The sequence below is a fragment of the Apus apus genome, chromosome 6 (assembly GCF_020740795.1).
Source record: "Apus apus isolate bApuApu2 chromosome 6, bApuApu2.pri.cur, whole genome shotgun sequence".
NCBI lineage: Eukaryota > Metazoa > Chordata > Aves > Apodiformes > Apodidae > Apus > Apus apus.
Window position 1 is genome coordinate 35,261,472 of NC_067287.1, and position 21,987 is coordinate 35,283,458.

General features: G+C 42.9%; 1 protein-coding gene across 2 annotated transcripts in view; it reads left to right on the top strand.

The window, feature by feature from the left end:
* The window catches only part of CPS1 (carbamoyl-phosphate synthase 1), a 120,721-nt gene that overhangs the window by 76,827 nt on the left and 21,907 nt on the right, over positions 1-21,987 (top strand). For both annotated transcript variants that reach the window (XM_051624102.1, XM_051624103.1), the window contains 9 exons: positions 744-885; positions 2,686-2,751; positions 3,292-3,355; positions 6,750-6,931; positions 13,638-13,832; positions 14,795-14,862; positions 17,164-17,239; positions 20,544-20,621; positions 21,641-21,748. In XM_051624102.1, coding sequence (XP_051480062.1) covers positions 744-885; positions 2,686-2,751; positions 3,292-3,355; positions 6,750-6,931; positions 13,638-13,832; positions 14,795-14,862; positions 17,164-17,239; positions 20,544-20,621; positions 21,641-21,748 — 979 coding nt within the window. The remainder of the gene's footprint in view (positions 1-743; positions 886-2,685; positions 2,752-3,291; positions 3,356-6,749; positions 6,932-13,637; positions 13,833-14,794; positions 14,863-17,163; positions 17,240-20,543; positions 20,622-21,640; positions 21,749-21,987) is intronic.

A 21,987-nucleotide genomic window follows, 5' to 3' on the forward strand; every position in this document is an offset into this window, starting at 1 on the left:
GAAGTCAGATCTTTTTTTCAAAAGACTGGCCATTTCTGGAGGTAGGCAGAGCATCCTTAACACCAGAAAGACGGGCTTGCTTGGTACAAATTGTAGTGTTCTGAGGCAAGTTGTGACCCTGCTCAGCAGGGCCAGTCTACAGTCATACCTCTGAATGGCTCATTCAGAGCTTCAGGAATGTCATGGCTTTGTGGTGGGTGGACAGCTGAAATAAGAAGCAGGAGATGCAAGTACATAACTGCTGATCCAGCCCAGTCTGGTGAGGCCTATATTTTAAGTTTTAGACTGGGAGGAGGAATGGAATTGTAGAGATGGAATTGAAGTTTGGGCATGGAGATGTGGGAATGCTAAATATATCTATGGAGGCAGTAATGGCAAAGACAGTAGTAGATTTGGTGACTTTGTTCTAGCCTGGTGTAGAGTGCTGCCTGGGAGATGAGGGACCTCATCATGAGTCACCCATTCCTGTCAAAAAATGCAAGGAAAGAAAGTGTTTCACTTCCTAGCATCAGCAGTCTGCCTATAGAGTTTACCTTACAGGTATTTTTGACAGGCATCCAGTGCCAAAGAAGATCTTTTATGTATGAGGATTGCATAGCTTAGCTGGGTGGTCTTCCTTTTCTTGCCTTTATGTGCACAATCCTATAGCTACTCTGTGCAGTATGGAAGACACAAGCACTCATATATCTTCTAAGTATTCCTGTAATGCCTCACGCAGAGGTGTTTTTCTTGTTGAATCTCAGTGAAACAGTTCCAGAAGAGACACTGAGAAGAGCCAAACAAATCGGGTTCTCTGACAAACAGATTGGGAAATGCCTGAAGCTGACTGAAGTCCAATGCCATCAACTGAGACTGAGGAAGAATATAGTGCCCTGGGTGAAACAGGTATGTGAGAAACATCACCGTTCATGGTGGGGGCTTGCAAGAGCACAACAAGCAGGAGACCTCCATGACCTTAGAAACAGTGGAGGTAAACAAAGTGGAACCCCTGGCTCTGTTAACATCCATGGGAGTTTTGACATTGACATTACAGGAGACAAATTTTCACCCACATAGTTGTTGTTTCTGTACTGCAGGCAACAGTGTGATGGCATGAACATTCCCTAACAGAGACACAGAATATTCTTGTTCATATTTGGTGTGGCTGAGGGGGAAGTGCAGCTATCTGGCTTCAGGGAAAGGCTGAGACTGCTGGCCCACCATGGTGTGTGACCATGAAAAATGTAGCATGTTTTTCTCTTGGTAGTAACTTTTTACAAGGTGATACTTTATTTGATGTGTGCTATTGTTACGGGTTCATTTGCTATTCACTGTGATGGCATGAGTGTCATGAGCTCATCCAGTATTCATGGCAGTGTCAGGAGTGCTGCATTTAAGGTGTGTTGGTATTAAACTGCCACCAGCTGTTTTTTTGTCCTTAAAGGGGAAAAAAAACCCAACCCCAACCCTAGCTACCGAATGTTTCTGAAAGAGCCCAGCTGTATCCTCAGGCTTGGTTCCAGGTGCCCAGTCTCCTTCTGTTCCCCAGCTGCTTGTTTTCCTTCTACATCCTCACCTGGTCCACAGAAATGTGCCTGGTCTTGTGCTACATTCTTTTAGCTGCATATGGCACTGCAGTGCTGGATTGATTTGTGTGCCAAGGTACCCTTAATAAGGTCATTCTACTTATGGCTGCATTTGTGGCTTCAAAGCATATGTTTCTTCTTGAGCCATGAAGTACAAGCTGCAGTATTAGCAACAGTAATGAGCAGCAGACACTTACATAGTGCTAGTGACGTAAGGTCAACATTCCTCATTATTTGCAAGGATTTGAACAGCCAGAGGGGATTCCTGAAAATGCTTGAAGATTCAACAGATTTTTAAATGGTGTATCATGTAAAAATTCATGTAATGACTTCTTTAATGTGGTTCCCTGTTCAGTATTCTGCATAGAAGTATTTCAGCTGTTCATTCAGGGAACTTCAGCAATTGCTGGTGACCTAGATGGACTAGTTACCATGTATAACATGCAATAAGTAGTTGACATAAACAGTTTGTGAGTAGCCTCCTGGGCAAATCATTCTTCTGAGCTCTCTGGTGACTAGTTAAATAAGAAATTGTTGAAAACTACATATACAGGGTGGTTCAAAATCACTCTTGCTTTGTGTTCCATTTCATTATCAAAGCACGAGTTATACTGTAATATAAATACATAGTACTTGCTGGATGCTCCTTGGCATGATCTCCAAGTGATCCTGTGAGCGTGTTTGTATTCAGTGTGGCAGTAAGATGGGTCAAGAGTACAGTGAGAAGATCCCAGATGTCCCAGCTAACGAGGACAGGAGACCTGGAGGAACAGAGATCTGTGTAATTAATGATGCCAAGCTAACTAGAGAGTGAGGGGTGGATGGCAAAAGTTCCTGGGCTGTGAAGGTGTTTTACCAGAGAGCTAAAACTGCAGCTTAGAAGGAGATGGCAGACTCTGCCATGGACTGAACTGTAAGGTCTGGGGAGAAGGCCAGGAGTCTGCTGTGTTGCCGGTGTCAGAGAGCTCAGATCACTTCCTTCCCAGGAAAGACATGCTGGGAAAATAATAGGACAGAAAGAAGAGTAGAAAAGGAAAGGGAGAAAAGAAAAACCCCAAAACACCTGCATGTAAGAAAGATCCTATGCTGGCCAAGTCACACCTCCTCTTCTTCCCCACAGATTGACACACTGGCAGCAGAGTACCCAGCAGTAACCAATTACCTCTACGTCACGTACAACGGGCAGGTAGGCATGTTTGGAGACAGCAGCCTCATTGCTCTCTAGTTTGATCTCTTTTCCCTGTGCTGTGTTATTTCTGGGGATCTCAGACATGTCTTGGGCTCTGTAGCAATTCTTTAGGGTAGTGTTATGCATAATCCCCTTGCAGCAAAGCCTGGAACTTGCTCTTGCTGAAATGCTGATCCAGTGCATTTAATGTTAATGCCCCAGTGTTGTTATGCTGTTCTGTATCACCTGTACTTGTGTCCTCTGTGCACAGGTCAGGTGGTGGGAATGCAGAACTCATGTTTCACTCTTCTCATCCTAGCATTATTTTTATGTGAAGCTTAGCAGCTCCTTAAGCTGCTAAAATCAGAGCAGTTGTGTCTCCTTTGGTTTGGCTGCACCACCACTAATTCCAATAGAGTTGCACTTGATTTACAGTGCAGTAAACGAGGTCAGACTCTTGGATTATGGCCTGAGCACCAGAAACTGTTTATTCTGAAAGGCATGGAATTAGGTGCTGTGGAGCACAGATCCTAATGACTTTTCTCCCTCCCTTCTCAGGAGCACGATGTAAAATTTGATGACAGTGGAGTGATGGTGTTGGGCTGTGGGCCGTATCACATAGGTAAATCTTTCTTACAACTCCTCTGTTCTCTTTGCACCCTCGAGCCTTCTTTGGGTATTCTTGTGGTTCATTTGTTCCTCTTCTTATATGGTGACAAAACCCTCCAGAGCACAGTGCACAGGACATAAATCCCTAACACAAGGCTTGCCTTTTACACTTGCTTGGAGACTTCATTTCATGCCCTGGAAAAAACAGGAGAATTTTATTACTTTTCACTTGCCACTTACTGGTGATTTCCACAAAGTTTTAGGGAACTCTTTTAACCTTACTTTTTGCATGTGTTATCTTACATGTTGTCTCCCAGCTCATGACTATGTTGTTATGTCCTACGCATTTTACTGCTGTAAGTATAGGTGACTAGGAAAATATTTTGATCTATTCAGCTGCTTTAGTATAAGCAGTATTCTGTATGTTCTTTCAGCCCACTCAAATGGTGATGCAGCATAAGCATTTCCTCATAGCTATGAGTACTGGGTAGACAGACTGCTGCTGAATTCTCTATCTGATGACTTTCACTTCTTTTCATGGATCCTTCCAAAAAAGTTTTTAAATATTGAGAAGAAAAAAAATTGCTTCTTACTCAGAAATATTTTTGCTCTTCATCTCCCAAGTAGTGGTAGTGGGTTTTGAAAGCTGAAATTTAGAAGTCTGTCCTTTTCTTTTGCTTGGATGGACAGCTCCACGTGGCACACTCCTGTTACTGTTTGTAGGATGTGTCTTTTCTGAACTCATATTCCAGTATAAATGTTGAGTTTAGTGAAATCGGGAGGAACACTCCATGATTATGCTAATTTTTTTGTGAACACATTTGCCAGTCAATGTGCTGTGAAGCGTGGTTACAAAAAATGAACCTAAAAAGGATGGCAGTGTTGTTTAATAATCTGATGGAATGTTTGTTAATACCTTTTGCACTGTTCACCTAAAACTCCTAATTGTTCTTGCATTAGCCCAACAGGCCTGCTCGTGGTCTTACCTGCTCTGTCGCTTTGACTTGATCAAGACAATATTTGGAAGAGGCTGCAACCACATAAAGGCTGCTAAGGGAAACTGCTGCTTGGATCTCTAAAACATTTTTATTTCTAGGTGTAATAGCCAAGTTGATTTCATGTTTTTTTCTTTTGAAGGAAAGGAAGCAGCAGAGTTTCCCTCCATGCTTTCAGAGTTGTAGTCATAATTCAGTGGGATCCACTTAGTGTTCTTTGTGGATTTGCATTTACAAAACAGGAAGAGGTCAGAAAGAGCTAAATTATTTGGTTGGAACATGTGACATAATTTTTTTAAAAAATATTATTCTTTTTTCCTTTTTGAAAACTGAGTTTTAGATTAAAAAAAGTGAAAACAACTTTATGGATATGATTTGGAAATATTTTAAAATGTGTTACAGGAAAACACTGAGTTTGTTAGCACTTTTGGAAAGAAATAAAATTATTTGGGGGAAGTGTGAGGTAATTTCAAAAGTCATGCTGTCTTCTTTGTTTAAAATGAAAATTATCCAAAAGGAAGTGTCTTTTTTTGATGTTTTCTTGTTCTTGTTAACTAATACACCAAATAGAAACATGGTGTGAATCAGCACAGTTGCACACTCTTCAAATGCAGGGTTTGCTTTGAAGCAAACCTTTCATGAGAGGCCTCTGGCTTAGAGAGAACCTGAGCTGCAGTGAGTGACCTGTGCTCTGGGCAGATATTGTTCATGCATTCAACATGATGTTTCTCTCTTCACTTGCTGCCAGGAGGGCACTTCCTCTCCAGGAAGGGGCATTTGTTTGTGTGAAAGGCAGCCCTGAGAAGTATAAAATAAGTTGTTTGGCTGTGTGGATCAGCAGAGTGCTCTGTAAATGTATACATTTCAGATGATTGTGACTTTAAAGTTAGCTCAAAAGCATGTCTGTATGGATGGAGGAATTATCTTCTGAGTAGCAGTGTCTGTTTGGGTTACAACAGTCATTACCAGTATTACTAATTATTTGCTGTCTTCCCTTTTCCTGCTACTGTTTGGACATGACCATTACTGGATATGGCTGGAATATACTTAAAAGTGTTCAGCTGTTTTCCCAGGTTGTATCTAAAGCAGTCAGGTGGGGACTCCAGATGACCATTGTGTCCTAGAGTTGAGGTTTCTTATGTGTATAAGAATTCCTGAATAGTGGAGGTAGAATACAAAAAGGGACCAAGAATCTGGTGTCTATTCTGGGAAATACCCAGTTTCAGATTTGATTTCTCTCACTTTTCTATGGGGTTTTAGCTGAGACTTGGGCATGTTTTGCGGTCTGACAAAAGTAGGGAATTGTGTGCTTGTCAGGGAGAGACCTGTGACAGCCATTTGTTTGTGACTAGGTGGTGGAGGCAGTAATTAAGCACAGCCTGAATTTCCAGTGTGTGTTGTCACACAATTATATAGAAAAATAATTCTATCAGTGGTTAACGATCATGTAATGTCTGTGAACACATTGTGATGAGGCCAAGGTTTTCTTGTAGGCTGTAAGCATAACTATTTAATTATGTTTTTTACTGCATTTCATTCTTTGTTTATGGTACCCCTCTTAGATGTTTGAGTGTAGAAATTATGGGGCAGCAGCTGTTAGTGCAAGTCTGGACTCCAGCATTGCCTGAAGCCTGCAGTGTTGCCCAAGTCCCAAGCCTTGCAGCTTGCCCAAGTCCTGCTGCTCACTCAAGTGCCTGGTGACTCCCTCTGTGCCTCTTCCCTTTAGAGGTGGCCACAGTGGTTACTCAGGGTTCAGAACAGTGCTTGCCCCACAGTGTTGCCATAATCACTGTGGCCTTTAAACCAAGATGAAAGGACCACAGGGTGGCTCTGAAAGTGTTGTTCAACCCATTTGCTGTATCTAGAGTCAGTGCACAGGAAGATCAAACTCACTGAGCTGTAATTTTTCTGTCATTAGGTTAGCTACACTCTGCTCTCCTGAAAGGTAAAAAACACTTCGGACTCCTGTTTTTTTAAACCGCATCTGTACAAATGCTTCATGCTTCCTCAAGTAAACAGCACTCTCTGATAATAACAGGCGCTCAGTTTGGTCACCTCTAAGCTTCTGCCTCTGAAGTTCATCTCAAGGCCTGTTGTTTGGGGGACAGTAGAGGCTGGCTGGGCAGCAAGAGCAGACATGAGTGTTTATGGGTGCAGGGTGACAGACGTGTTAGAGGCCTGTCACTCCTGAGCAGTTGGGACAACATACCTGTTGTGCTGGGAGGCTCACATTTGTGGATGGTTAATTTCCATGGTAGGACAATGAGGTTTCTTGCTCTTAGCTGAGAGGAGGCAATGCTGTTTTCTTTTGTTTTCTTTTTCAGCTTGAGTGCTGAGAAGGTCTGTTTGTGTTTTTTTTTTTTTTTTCTCTGCACCCTTCCTTACCTTGCCCACTGTTCTGTCTCCTGGCAGGCAGCAGCGTGGAGTTTGACTGGTGTGCTGTCTCCAGTATCCGCACGCTGCGTCAGCTTGGCAGCCGGAGCGTCGTCGTGAACTGCAACCCGGAGACTGTGAGCACAGATTTTGATGAGTGTGACAGACTGTACTTTGAGGAGCTGTCATTGGAAAGGATCTTGGACATCTACCAATATGAGGTAAAGAACAGCAGAAGCAGCAACAAAAATCCATGAAGCAGACCAGACTCTTCAGAATTCCTGTCACTAGCTTGCTTTGGCAGAGCAGCTGAGGGGGAAGGGGGAGAGCTTGCTAGCAAAAGCTGTTTGGTTTGGATCCCAATGCTGCATTTTACACATCGTTGGTGTTCCTAGCAGACTGCTCAATAATGAATGCCAAATAAATATTAAATTATTTTGCAAGGTGCCATATTGTGCAATATTTACAAGCAGATTTAATTTGCTGCACAGTCATTTATTGCACAAATTGTTCTGCCCTTGCGGTGCTGAGTGTTAGCACTTAAGCATATCCTTGACTTTAAACACAAGTGCTCCCCCTGAAGCAGCAGGACAAGTTATGTGCATCATGTTAACTAACGTCTGCTCAAGAACTTGCAGTCTTGGCTTTGCAAATAAAGTGGCAATGTGGTGGATGTGGTCCAGCAGGCAGGCAGGTCACGAAGGGGCGTTGGAATTGCCATCAAACCAGAACATGTTCCAGCTCCTGATCCAGACATTGCATTTGTCTGTCAGGAGGTTTCAAGTGCTCAGAAACACTGATACTAAGCTATGGAGAGGAGTCCCAGGCAGATTTCTTGATGGAAGGGTATATAATATGAACAGTTGAAGCCAGTATCTCCAGTGCCTCATGCCAGCTGCCCTGTGTTGTGTGACAGTCTGGTCTGCACTGAAGCTGGGGTGGGAAATTGCCTGGGCTGGCAAGGACCCCGAGGATGGACCAGCCTCCAAAATTCCCAAACAATGCCATGTTAGCATGTGTGTATACAAGTAGTGGTTGTGTATGGGTGTGTGCATACAAAATAGGTGCCTGTATGCACGTGTATGTTTGTGGGATCCTGTGCAAAAAAGCCTGTCTGGAATCCTCTGTGATACCTCCTAGCCTTGCTGGCAGTGAGGCTTCCTGTAACACCCCACCCTGAGAGCCGGAGTGCTACTTTGGAGTCAGGGAAACATATTACATTAGGCAACATAAAATTAACTTAATAGGACAAGAGGAAGTGGCTTCAAGTTGCTCCAGGAGAGGTTTTGATTGCATATAGGAAAAGTGTCTTTACTGAAAGGGTGGTCAAGCATTGGAAGCAGGCTGCCCAGGAAAGTGGTGGAGTCAGCATCCCTGGAGGTGTTCAGAACACGTGTAGATGTGACAGCTGGGGACATGGCTTAATGGGCATGGTGGTGCTGGGGTGATGGTTGGACTTGATGATCTTAGAGGTCTTTTTCAACCTTAATGCTTCTGTGATTCTGTGACTCAACATGGAAAATGTTGATTTCTGTTTGGTAACACACACATCTTGGATTTCTGTGTGAGATTTTCAACGATGCTTACAGGAACTTCGTCTTCCTTGAAATTCAGTGTGAGTTCATCCTGTAACTTGCTGAAGCAACTTTACAGAACCCAGGTCACGTTAAACTTCTGATTTTTCTTGGCTCTTTTTTTCCCAGTATGTGACAATTTGAGCTCATCTCCTTTGTGAATGTGTGCAAGTTGCTAAAATAATTTTATAACCTGGCTACATTTTGATAGTTCCTAAATTTGGAACTGCGCAAAAGCACACCAGAACTCAAATCCCAGTCTCTAGGCTTTGTTCTTAAACCATCTGAAAAATACTGTTTAGAACCATTTTTCAGTTGCATCTTGATGCTTCCCAATTTTCACATGTTGTTTTACCTCTTCTTTATATTTACGTAAAAACAGAGGCTGTAACTGGAAAGCCCAGATTTAGGACAGGTCAAAAGACTGGTGGCTCTCTGGAGTATTAATGGCTGATTTTTGAATGCTTTAGGATTTTCCATGTAGCTCAGCTCTATAAACATTGAACTCTTGTTTACTTAAGCAAAACTGAACTTCTGAACTTGAGGCAGGGAGAGAAGTGGTGTGACAGTTTGTCAGACAAATAACACTGATGCAACACAGTATCTAATTACTGCAGGATCAAAGAGAAGGTGAAGATAGGTGATGAGAGAGCAACTACTTATGTAAACATGTAGTGCTAGTAATTAGCAAGTTGGGTAAGAAAAATAAGTGAAAAGGAGAATGTATACATGTTGAAACTTGCATTGTGCTGCTGGTCACAGAAGGGCTCAGTGAGTTTGATGGGAGGCGTTGCAGACCTCAGGGTCTCACAGCAGCATCGTGTGGTACCCAGAGCTGAAGGGGCAGGACATTCTCTTGGCAGCTTCCCCAGCTCAGCCAGCCTTGCTTACCAGCTGTGCTGTGCTCATGCTTTCAGGCATGTTTTTAGCCTGTCCTGCTTAACAAGTAACAAAAAAGTGATTGTGAGGGGAGAGCGGGCAGGGAGAAGGCAGCAGGAGCTGAGGTGTTGGGAATAAAATGAGGGAGAAGAGAGAGGCCAGGAGTTCACAGAGGATTCTGCTACTCTGACTTGGGTGTGGAAACCAATTTGATGTTTGCTATAGAGGTGTTAAAGCCATCAGGGTCTGAGCCTAAACATCCCAAGTTAGGGTTGTGTTGTCTAATAAATCCTGAAAGAAATAATAAATACTCAGCTGTTCTAGAACATTGTTCTCAAGTAGCAACAAAAGAGAATGGTCTCATTATGCCTAATTCACATGTAGGGAAACTGAGTCTCTGAGGAGTAGAGAGACTCCACAGAGTCATGCCAAAGGACATAGGCAGACCTGGGGATGGAGTCCAGACCTCCAGCAGGGTGTAGTCTGAAATATTTCATTTGCTCTATGTAGTTTATTTATTTTTTTAAAATGTAGTTTATTTATTTTTTTAAATGAGTGAGCCAAATCCTCAGGCAACGGAGTTGGAAGTCAGTCCCTGAGAAAACAATCAAGTGAAAAATTCAGGATCTGACTCCGAGATCCCTCACCAGTCCCGCAGATCACCATCTCTCCCAGCTTCAAATGCAAAGCACAAAGAGTGCCATGATTTCAGACCCACCTGCTCATTAGCCTCCTGTAGTGTGTGTGTAATTCCATGTTCCAATGTATAATGACAGAGCCCTGGGACAGGCTGCCCAGAGAGGCTGTGGAGTCTCCTTCACTGGAGACATTCAAAACCCACCTGGACACGTTCCTGTGTGATGTGCTCTGGGTGATCCTGCTCTGGCAGGATCAGACTGGATCATCAGACTGGATGATCTTTTGAGGTCTCTTCCAACCTCTAAGATTCTGATTCTGTGATTCTGTGATAGTGCATGGTGGCAAATACTCTGAAAAGTTACAGAGGAACCGTGGGTAAAGCCATCAGCAAACACTGGACACAAGCCTTTGTCCTCAGTAGTGATACATCAACACCCTAAACATTGTTAGAATGGCCAGCAAACCTTGGACAGCTACAAAGCTCACACAAATTGGTGCACTGACTTGTCCCAGTTTTTCTGAATAGATTAATAGATTATTAGGCTACGCAGAGGAGTGAGGTTACCAAAGAGACTGAGGGGGCTGGAACCTGCCTACCAAGAGCTGCTCACAGCTTGGCACAGTCCTATTCCAAGGACATCCTCAGGTGTCCCACTCTCTCTCTCTCTCTCTCTCTCTCTTTTGTGTCCCCTTTTACCTCTCCAGTTGACATTCACAACTGCTCTGAGTCACTGGAAACTGAGCAACAGAGCTGTGCTTTGGAGGGAAGTTTAACTTACTGTGAAGGTGCAAAGCTAGGTGGTAGTCTATGAGGACAATAATTTAAAAAAATAAATAAATTTCCTTCCCTCAGATTTATTGTCTTTTTGTTTTCAGAGAAGATGTTCCCTTTTTCTTTTAATATCTGTCTGCTTGAGGGTCTCTTCTGATTCTTCTTCAGTTTCTAGGATAATTCTGAAACAATTCATAAAACTAAAGGAGGCTCTTAGGTATAATTTTAATGGTCTAATTTGTTTTCAAACTCAAGGAAAAAGAAAACCCAACTCTATTACTAATGACATAAAAGCACTTTAGTAATAAAAAGAGTGGTTTTTGTTATAAGGGGAAAATAATTCTCTGTAGGCATCTTCCACTAGATTATCTATATGATATATTTTAAAGATATGTAATGGCAAGGATGTTATTAATTTCATTTGGAATTAAAATATGGCTGATGGCAACATGATGTGCAGTGGAGTCCATTTTTGTCTGCCCACATTTCTCAGTGGAGCAGTCCTGTTCCCTAGTGGGGTGGTGGGCTGTTCCTTGGGTGAGACTGTGCTTTGGCAAATAACAGCAGAATTTTAAAGCAAGAAGTAAGGAGCAGCTGGACCTCAATTTATAGTTCTTTTTTGAGTACAAATGAGTATGGGATTCTTTGCTATCTGCTTGAATGAGTCATCTCTGTCCCCTTGGGGCTGGAGTCCCTAATGATATCCCAAGTTTGATATAAGCAGTATTTGCATTTTGAAGGCTCAGAGACTAGAATTCTTTTAAAGGAAGAAAGCAGCAGCAGCTGAAGAGAAGCTGTTAGGTGAGACATTCGCATGTCTAAGATGCTGAGGATAGATTAAGATGTTGGTTGACCTTGGCAGCAAAGGTAGGTTGACTTGTTGTTAAACAGAAACTATTCCAAGCTGCAAGAAGAGGTTTGCTTATTGCTTGTCTGTTTCTCATCCATGTGGGATGATAAGGAGCCCAGGGACTAGAGATAAGTACTGTATTTTGGATAGCTCTGAAAGCAGTAAGGAACAGGTTTTTCTTCCAAACTGGAGATGGTGAGCTCCAGTGTCATGATACAACCCCATGTGGGCACAAAACAGTCTCCATCCATGCTCCACCCCCTACTAATAAGGCATTTTTCTCTCCCTGTCAGCAGCATTTCATCCCATAACTGACTGCAATGGTGAAAAAAAAAAAAAAAATATTCCAGCACTGTGTGTTAGCATTTTAAGCAAATAATAATATTTAGACATTGGAATAATAAGTGCTGCTTAAATGCCAGACTTTTTTAGTGGATATTTGTTTTGGTGGGAAATGAATCATGGTGATGTTGAGCAGGGTTTGTACCAGCATGTATCATCTCTTTTTCCCAGTTGCTTCTAGTCCTTCCTGCTCTCAGCTTACAGATCTGCTACTCTAAATCCTTTCAAATCCCTTATTCAGGAGTTCCTCTTCCAGGAAGGCCAGTTGGGCTAACCTTCTTCAGCAACAACACACTGCTTAACTAAAGGAATATTGATACTGTTAAAGACAGAGCCAAACCATGGATCACTTGATTCATGTTTCTTGTTCGTTGGAGGTCGGTAAAACTGTGTAAAACAGATCTGATGTACAAGAGGCCCTCCCTGCAGCTGTACCGTAGGCTTGATTCTCCTTTGGGCAAAGTTTCACCAGCTTTAATTTGGAACTAAAGTGCCCGTTATTCAATTATCCTCAATTATTACACATTGTAAATGTAATTCATGTCCTCATCATTGTTGTAGATACTCTAAGGCCTTTTTTTACTACTAAAAATTTTCGCACCAGTCTAGATTGTGCTTGAAAGCAGTAGGGGTTCTATGTCAAGAAAGTGCCCATATTTGCACCTGAAGAAGGATGTGTGTTTGCAAGCAGGCTCTTGTGATTTGCCATTTCTTATTTCCTCACTTAAAATGCTGTGGTTGCCCAGTGACAGCTTTGGAATGTGCCACTGTGGCTGTGCCACCTGTCCTGCCCCATCTGCTTCTGGGGTTATAGTGTTTGCAAATAACCTGTGTGGAAATGAGCATATATGACAGTTTGGCTGAAGTACCTGTCACTGTTGAGTGCACTGCTAGAATGAGGAGCTAGGCATGAATAATGAGGATGAAGGAAAATTAAGGGTTCCGTTTGTATCCAGAGAAATTCACTGCCACAGGCTGTCTGATGGATTGGGCTCTGTTGAACTAGACTGTGCTTTAATTTGTACAGGCCAGCAAGGGGTCATTGAGAAGCACTCCTTAAAGGCTTTCTTCTGGGGCTAGGAAAGGTTGTTTCCTTAGCAAAAGGCAGTGCTGGCAGAAAAAATATAAATCCACTTGTTTCCCATTGCCTCTCTGCTGGAGGCTGCTGTCTTCCAACTCTGTAGTAAAAAGGAGTTTGTATCAATGTCTTCTACTCTGGAAGTCTCTAACTGTGCGCATGGGAGAAGCTGTTTTCTCAGAAGGGCTGAACTGAAAAAGAAAGGGGACTTAAAACAACTCTACTGGATCCAAATGAAGGGGACCTCATTTGGAGCTCAGCTCATTTGAGGTGATACTCCCCACGTTCACACATGTAGGAAAACAAGGGAGGAAGACCTGACCCCACTGAGCAGAGTTTTGTTGTGGGGTGTGAGGTTTTCATATCCCAGTGCCCTTTCTCTTCCAAGCCAGGGAGCCTTTGTCAGCTCAATGCTCACCACCACTGGCAAGGCAGAGACACCTAAACATGATGTGGAAACAGGGTGACAGTCTTTGGTTCTAGCAGAAGTTAAAATCTTGGCTTGATGTCAAAAGGCATATGAATAGTGCAGATTTCTTTGGTTTCCTGGGGAATTTGACCTCAAGTTACTGCTGTTGAGTGATATCAGGAAGGATAGTGCTCTTTTAGAGAGACTACACACTCTGAATCACGCTGTGCAGCCTGAGTGCCTCTGGATCAGCACAGTTGTGATCTGCCTTTGCTCATAGCAACCTGAAAAGTGATGTCATCTAAATACTGGATTCCTCCTTATAACAGCTCTTGAAGTTAAGCTCACTTGGATGTGACTGTACTCTTTTCTCTCTGCCAACAGGGATGCAGTGGTTGCATTATTTCTGTAGGTGGGCAGATTCCAAATAACTTGGCAGTGCCACTACACCAGCGTGGTGTGAAGATCCTTGGCACAAACCCTTTGCAGATTGACCGGGCAGAAGATCGCTCCGTATTCTCAGCTGTTCTGGATGAGCTGCACGTGGCCCAGGCTCCCTGGAAGGCAGTCAGCACTCTGGTAAGCTGGGATGTGCATCTGGGGAACTCTGAAGGGGCTGGGGCTTGTTAGAGCATCTGCTCCAGGGGCACCAACTTGCTGATATGTTTCAGTATTCCAAAGACATTTGACTGTTTTTTATTGGTGATGTTGAAGGACTTTTTGATCCTTGTAAAGTGAATCTGTAACATTGCTGGCAGTGGGATGGAAACTGGAAAGGAAGTGTCTTTAAATCACCTTTACACTACATAGAATCATAGAATTGTTTTGATTGGAAAAGACCTTTAAGATCATAAAGTCCAAACATTAACCTACTGAGTCTGCTCATGTCAACCATGTCCCTCAGCACCACATCTACGCATCTTCTAAACATCTCCAGGGATGGTGATTTGGCCTCCCTGGGCAGCCTGTTCAGGGCCTGACAAACCCCTTCAGTGAAGTTTATTCTAATGTCCAATCTAAACCTCCCCTGACACGACTTGAAGCCATTTCCACTTTTTCTATCACTTAGTATTAGGGAGAAGACAGTGACCCCCACCTGGCCACAACCTCCTTTCAGATAGTTGTACAGAGTGATAAGTTCTCCCCTCAGCCTCCTTTTCTCAGGCTAAACAACCTGTTCCCTCAGCTGCTGCTCATATATACCTAGCAAAAGTTACCACCACTGTCAGGCTACTCAAGTTTATCCTACTGGCCTGGAAAATTATTTTAGCAGATGGAGCTCACAAAGGAATAGAGTTGTGTCAGCACTGCTCCTTTTTCTGGGTGAAGCTCTATGGGCAGGGAAAGTCTGAAGATGACAACTCTGGAACCAAGAAGTCATGTATTATGTTCAGCCCAGACTGTAGTCCTCTGCTTACCTTATCCCCCAAAGTCCACCAGTCTTAATGGCTAGGAAAGTGCAAATGCAGTTAGAAATGAAATTTTGGTATGACTTGAAAATACTTTCTTGTTCACAGCATGTTTCTCCTCCCTTTCTTTAGAGAGATGCAGTTGAATTTGCAAGCTCTGTGAGTTACCCATGTTTGCTGAGGCCTTCCTATGTTCTGAGGTAAGGCTCCACCATCAGAGCTCGTCACACTGGGGATACAAACTACAAAAGCCTCTTTTGAGACAAGGAAGAGTAATTTCAGGGGATGTGTGGAAAATACTATCCTAGATGAATGCAGCATGAAGCTGCCTGTCTTAACAGGTAGGACAACTTCTCTAATAAAGGAAGCTCATGGATTCTTTATGTCCATCAGGCACAGATCAAAGGTGGAACATAATCATAAGAATATCTGTTAAGCTGCATTAACTTTTTCATATCTCAAGGCCAAAACCATGAACCATCTGTGGTGTTTCTTAAGCTTCCTGAGACTACTACCTCTACAATTAGGCCAGGAGATTGTTTGCCACCAGGAAAAACAGAAGGGAACATACTGAGGCCATTTATTTGGGTTGGCATCTGTTGTCAAAAAATGACAGCACGTCTTTTGAATTCAGCTTCTTACTTGCTAAGCTTCTCTGCTTACAGGCATGTTTTATGTCCCTGTGCTGTGGCAGCTGCTTCTCTTTAAATAGACTTTGTACAGAGCCACCCATTTCCAGGAGGTAGACTTTTTGAAGCAGTTATAGCAATGCGTAGACACAGCAAACTCACACATTGTGAATGATCCTTCTTCTCTGCAAGCCATTTCTTCATAACTGGGTGACAGAGAGGCACAGAGAGGCAGTTTGCTGGGCAGAGTTTACAAGTGAAAATAAATTGGAGACAGGATACTTTTCATATGAAAGAGAGAGGTATCAAAAATAAAAAGGCACATTAGTTATTCTCAGGAGATAAAAACAACTCTTTTTATTTAAAAAGAAAAGAAAAATATTTCTTGTATTTTCAACCCTGAAGGATGTAACCTTTAGAAGAGTCTGCTGAATGGGACTTTTCTATCCAGTTTCTGAAGCTTGCAGTGGGTTTGCAAAGCAAAGTTAGAAACCAGCACTCAGATTAGGAGGATAAATTCGAAAGTGCTCCTGAGGTAATTCTCCAGAATTTTAGGGAACACTTCTTTTAGCCTGCTGTTTCCATCTGTATTAAATTCAGTATGGGCCCTTTCCATTGTAAATATTTGCTAAAAGGTGTTTGGACAGGCTGGAGGGACCTTGGGGAGAAAGATGAAACTGGAGGATGTAAGCTTGAGGAAGAAGGTGGAAAGCCCTAGCACAGCACACTGTCTGGCCTCTATTTGCAGAACAGCAGCAAGTCCACAGCTAGACTTCTTCATCCTTCAAACAGTTGTGGCCTTTAATATTTGCCAGCTGCCTTGGAAAACTAAATGCGTTTCCCCACTAGTTATGTACTGTGTGCACCATCTCACATCCTCACTGGTACAACTAACATAGGTCCATGGATTTAACTGAACTCCATTCATTTACATCAGCTGAAGAGGTAGTCTGCTAAGTACGATCACCTAGGTACTTGTGTCTATTTATCTTAGGCTAAAGTGACTGATTTTGTGGGATAGATCCTTCCTCTACTTTTGCCCTCAGCCTCTGTGGGCTTGTCCACCAAAGCCAGGGGAAGCTGAACATCAGTGGTGGAAGTTACCAATGAAACACCTTTTCCAAAAGATTCTTGTCTTTAAAAGGAATGTGAATGACTCTGGACCCTTGTTCACTCCCAAACCCCTCTGATATTACTGACAGCTACATTTCAAAGGAGCTTTCAGATATAGTCTCTCTATCTGCTCTGCTCCTCCCTTAAGGCCTAAGACATTAAGGGAGAAGCACAGCAAAATGGCCAGGAAAAACCAGCATGTTTCTACCTGCATTTACACTGTTGCACCATCACCACTGCCCTGTGTGTTCCTCACTTCATCTGTCACTTACGAGCAACTGGGCAAAACTGAGCAAAGCCCCTGTTTTGTCCTGAGCTCACAGCTCACCTGCACATGCAGTGAATGTTGGGATCCTTACTGGGGCTGTCTGGCTGACTCCATCTCCTCCAGCTGTGCAAGAGCTTTAAAGGTTTGGGTCAGAAACGGGGTTGGGCAGCAGTGCTAAGGCTACACAGTTGCAGTTCTTTTATTCAATTCTTGGTTATGGATCTGGAGGTCACCTCTCTTTTCTGGGGGCTGTAGTGGAGGTTCATTTGGTACCAGCTTTGCCTTTCTTTCAGTCCAGAGTGCAGCAAGTGGCCTGAGTCAGTAGCTTGCATGGCTTGTCTGTCACATGAAGGTAATTGGCAGCCCTGAGCTGTGGTGTCTAACACTCTGATACCTCACTTGAAATCACAGAGTGGTCAGGGTTGGAAGAGACCTCTGAAGATCATCTAGTCACGAGGGAAGCTGACCTGTTTTCTTTGCCCTTCTCACAGTGGGTCTGCAATGAATGTAGTTTACACTGAAGGGGAAATGAAGAAGTTCTTAGCAGAAGCCACCAGAGTCTCTCAGGTACCAATCTTTGCCCTACCACTGCTTTTTCTTTTTGTCATATTTGTTCGCCTCTGCTGTGTTTTCCATCTCTTTGTTTCTGCGTTTTGTCTCCCTTGTGCTTTCCCTTCTTTGTTTGGGGAGGAGCCAATGAACTTAAGAGTTTTTTTCCTAATGGGCAGACCATGGGAGCCTGTGCAAGCATCCTTACTGATGCCACTGGGATGCCCAGATGGAGCTTCTCTTTCTGACCAGTTAACTCTACAAAGAGCTGTAGAGCAGTGGGCTGGGACCCTTCCTACCCTTTGTCCTGGCATCTTCTCTCTCACCCCTTTTTTTTTTTTTTTTTTTACTTTTTAATTTATTTTTTTTTACCCTTTTAAATGCAGGAACATTTGCACAATTTTGCTATGACATTTAGCTCTCCAAACCATGTACTGAATTCCATTTTCCTCTGACACAAAAGCAGGACTGCTGCCTGCTTACTGTTGATCCAGTGGGATTATTGATCTGCAGAGTATGTTATGCAGAAGAGGAAAGCTCTGGTTTCCATTTTAAATGTTTTTCAAAAGCTAATTTGGGAATTTTTTCAAGTGTCTTTTTTCTAGCAAAGAGAAGGATTTGGTTTCACACGTTGAAATTTAGAAAAGGCCAATCTGAGCAATTTCCCAAAGACACGAGTGCTTCAGAATGTAGTAGTCATCTCAAAGCTTGTATTTCTTCTGTACCTTCTATCAGTGTTATTGTACAAGGGATGTTTGGAGAGATGAGAATATGGGAATATGGGAGGAGGAGAAAGTTAAACAATTGAGGCTGAATGAAGAACATAGAGAACTCAAAGTTTGACCTTTCATCAGTCTCTGAGTTTGGCTTTGCCTTTTGGTCTGTTTTCTTCTGAGGGTTCTTTCCCCCCTTCTTTTGAGTGATCACTGTTCAGAACTGTTCTGTAGCACCATAGAGGCTACTGTCACTGGGCTCTTTGAGTTAAAAATAAGTAAGCCAAAAAGGAACTATCTGAAAAAACAATGGGCTGTGGAAGCCAGACACCTTACTGCTTACTCAGGGGATTTCTTAGATGTGGTTAAAGCTTCAACAAGAACAAGGTCATGTGTTTTTTAAGTGTACAAGGAAAATTACGTAAATTTAGCATTTCAGCCTCAAAAAGATGGAATGAAATGGAGACACCTTGCCAAGTAATAGTATCCTGAAGGACAGGATAGTGTGGATGCAAGCAGACCACTTACCATCTTTAAACAACTTCAAAGGGATTTTTGGAAGTGACAGAATGCCACTGTTACTTCCAGCAGAAGGAATTATCTAATTGTCAAAAGACCCCAGGGCCAACCTGTGGTAGGAACCAGATCCTCAGCAATGCTCAGCCTCCCAGAACACCTCTCTTCTCTGTGGAGTTCATCTGAAGTACCCTGCTTTGTGTTTCCCCACACACTCACAGAAGCAGAGCAGGCAGCAGTCCTAAGCTGTGTTCAGTGGGACAGATCACATTTCCTGCTGGATGGCTTGATGATGACAAGGGGTGCCCTGAAGGAGGCTGAAGCCCAGGAAAGTGACCCTTGGTAGCTTAACTTGTCACAGCTTGATTACTTGAATTGGGCAATGATCTTCTTCGTTGCCGAGAGGTCTCATCCCCTGGTACAAGGTGCCCTGCTGAGAGCTGAAGTTGTAAAGTCTTGACAATATGTGATGCATTCCCAGGGGAAAGAGTGAGTGTTCCCATGGGATCCTTAAGATGTCCAGCACTGCTACACAAACAAGGCACTGATGCTTGCTGCAAACATGACTGGTTGCACACCGTGAGTCTTCGAGTGCTCTGGCCCTGATCCTGCTGAGATTTACACTGGATATACATGTAATTTTTTGCTGCTGTAGTTAGACTGCTAAGGGAAGAATTATTTCTTCCAGTATTTTTCTCTTTACAAGAGCCATAGTATAGTTGAAGCTAAGCTAGCAAAAAACAAACTGGAGCAAAAGTACTGTATTCTGCAGTTTGTTTATATGCTTTTTTTTTTACCCTCGTCAAGGCTTTATGGGCTGTGAGTGGTTCCACAGAAGGTGGCAAGGTTTGTTGTGAGCATACAATTGAAGATGAGTGTGTTTTGGGGGAACACACTTCATTTTTTCTGTTTAGAAAGCCTTACCTAACTCTCCTGCATCCAACAGCATCTCCAGATGAAGTGCCTGACCAGTGTTGTTCTGTACTTTGCTGTTATGGTGTTGTGTCATCGTGGCATTTATGTTGTCAGTAATGTTCCAGACTTCCTGTGCGAGTTGAGACAGATTGGAGCAAACAAGGTTGTGTGCACATATAAAATCTTCTGGTGAAAAACTGCAGCAAGACGAAGTTACGGGACACAAGCCTCTAAATTTATGAAACGGCACAGGCTGTGACATTGTCCTTGCCTGTGAATTTACCCTTGCACTGATAGATGTAAGGAATTGTTTCTTGTAACTTTTGGAGTTGCTTTATATTTTTTCAAGAGGAGCCTTTTGAGCATGCACAGGCTGTCATTTATTCAATTTTATTCTCTAATAAATAACAGGCAGTTAATAGCGGATGGGACAGGTACAGTGTTGAGACATAAAGCTGGCCTGGAAGAATGTGGATTAGATTTTTAACCGCTGTTGGAGCAGGTGGCTGGAAGGAGAAAGCATTAGGGAAGTGTAAGCAGGTACAAGAGGAAGGAAAACCATGTATACCAGTGAATGTATTGAGAGTCAAGGACAGGTTATTTCTGGCCAGCTAAAATTAGTTGCAGTTTCTCCTTCGGGCAACTTATGAAATGAGGCAGGAAAATGAGAAAGGAGTGGATCTCTTGCCTAAAATATCTGACTTTTAAAAAGAACAAACAGCCGCTGTACTAAGTCATTGGTTGTGTCAAGAATCAATTGCTCTGGGAAGCAGTGTGCTCAGTGAGGTAACTGGGTGGCACAGAGGAACAAGAATTGAAGATTTTGGAGGTAAGAAGTATCTTCAGGAGACAGAATCATAGGTCACTGGATCCACGCACATGGCCCACTGTCTTCTTTCTACTGTGGTCTCACCTAAAAGCTCTTTTTGGTTTTCCCCAAATTTCACTGTCTTGGTGACATTGTGGAGGATACAAACTAAAGCATCAGTGGCTTTGGGGAAATCACACCAAGTTTTCCCCCATTATTTCTTTGCAAAGTTCATTTGTCTGTGGAAATAAGGATATAGATTGGTCCTGTGGGATTCTGCTTCCAGAGTTTTCCCAGTGATGAATAGTGGAGTGCTTGGATGGTCCCACATACGCTCAAATGAAAACTTTCTTTTTTGTCTTGGCGACAGGATCACCCCGTGGTAGTCACTAAATTTATCAAAGATGCCCGTGAGGTGGAAATGGATGCTGTAGCCAAGGCAGGAAGAGTAAGATCTTTGCTTTTCTTTAACAATAGTCATTTTTTCAGATTGGAGTTTTGCAGAAACGTGTGGTCTGAATGATTTACTATACAGCTTGGATTCATGCTCAGAAGAGGAGAGAAACATGAAAAGATGAATTTGTCTTAAGTTCAAAAACATCGTGCTTGAAAAGCTCAACCTCTCTTATTGTGCACATCTAAATAGTGTTGGGTTTTTTTAAGCATTGCTTAGCTGTGTGAGTGATTCCTTCAGAATATAATTTTTAATGGGTTCACAAATCACTGGTTTCACAAATCACTTTCATCAGAATAGTATCAGCATGTCTTATGATATTACCACAGTTGTCTTATTATTACGACTTCAGTTTGCATTACGTTACTAATCAAAGACAGGTCTGACAGTAAAATCCCAAACCTGTCATTTAGCAGAAGTATTCTGTTCTCAGTCTTCATTTTTAACCAGCAGACGAGATCACTCTTTTGGTATCAAGGCAGTGTGCCTTGATGCAATCCATTCAGTTTAAATCCTTAGGTCTGAGTTTCATCTGCTTGCATTTTTCCATGATTAAAACACCACAGAAGGGTGAAAAAACATATACACAAATGAAGTTAGTCCATACTTGCTTCTGTTGGGGGATGACAACTTTTTTGTATTTGTGGCAAGCAGAATTTATAGAGCTGGTTTAGAGCCTAATTATCTTTTACCTTCTGAGTCAGTGTGTGTCAGAGAGAGGAAGGAAGCTTTAGGCTCTCCCGGCCATGGTAGGTTTTTTCATGTTCACAGTTCGCTTAACCGCAATATGAAAGACACTACATGATGCCTTCAAACTCATGCCTTGAGTTTGCTTCAAGCCCATTCTCCCCAGAGTTTTGGGACATTCCCTTTATCCCTCCTGTCTGTATCCTCTTTTGTATACAGCTCTGTTCAGGAGGCTGTGCTGGGCTGTACTTAGGAGAGGGCATGGAGACGGGATGGTTTGTGAGAGCAGGTGAGGTGACTAACTGCTGTCTCTGTGCTGTGTGCAGGTTATCTCACATGCAATCTCGGAGCACGTGGAGGATGCAGGCGTTCACTCTGGAGATGCCACCCTCATGTTACCCACACAGACTATTAGCCAGGGAGCCTTGGAGAAGGTAGGTGTTGTGCTAAGACTGCAAAGAGAAAACAAAACAAGAGTTGGAATCTGCTTTCCCCCTTTGCTCGGGAGAACTTAGAAGAGGAATTTGGGAGAAATTCAATCGCCAATGTTTTTTAAAGGCCAGTGTGATCTGTGCAAAAGTAGGATGTTATTGTGTCCCCCATGACTGGCTGTACCAGACACAGGATCAGCTGAACTGGATCCCATGAGTTTAAGCTGCAGGTGTACACACTT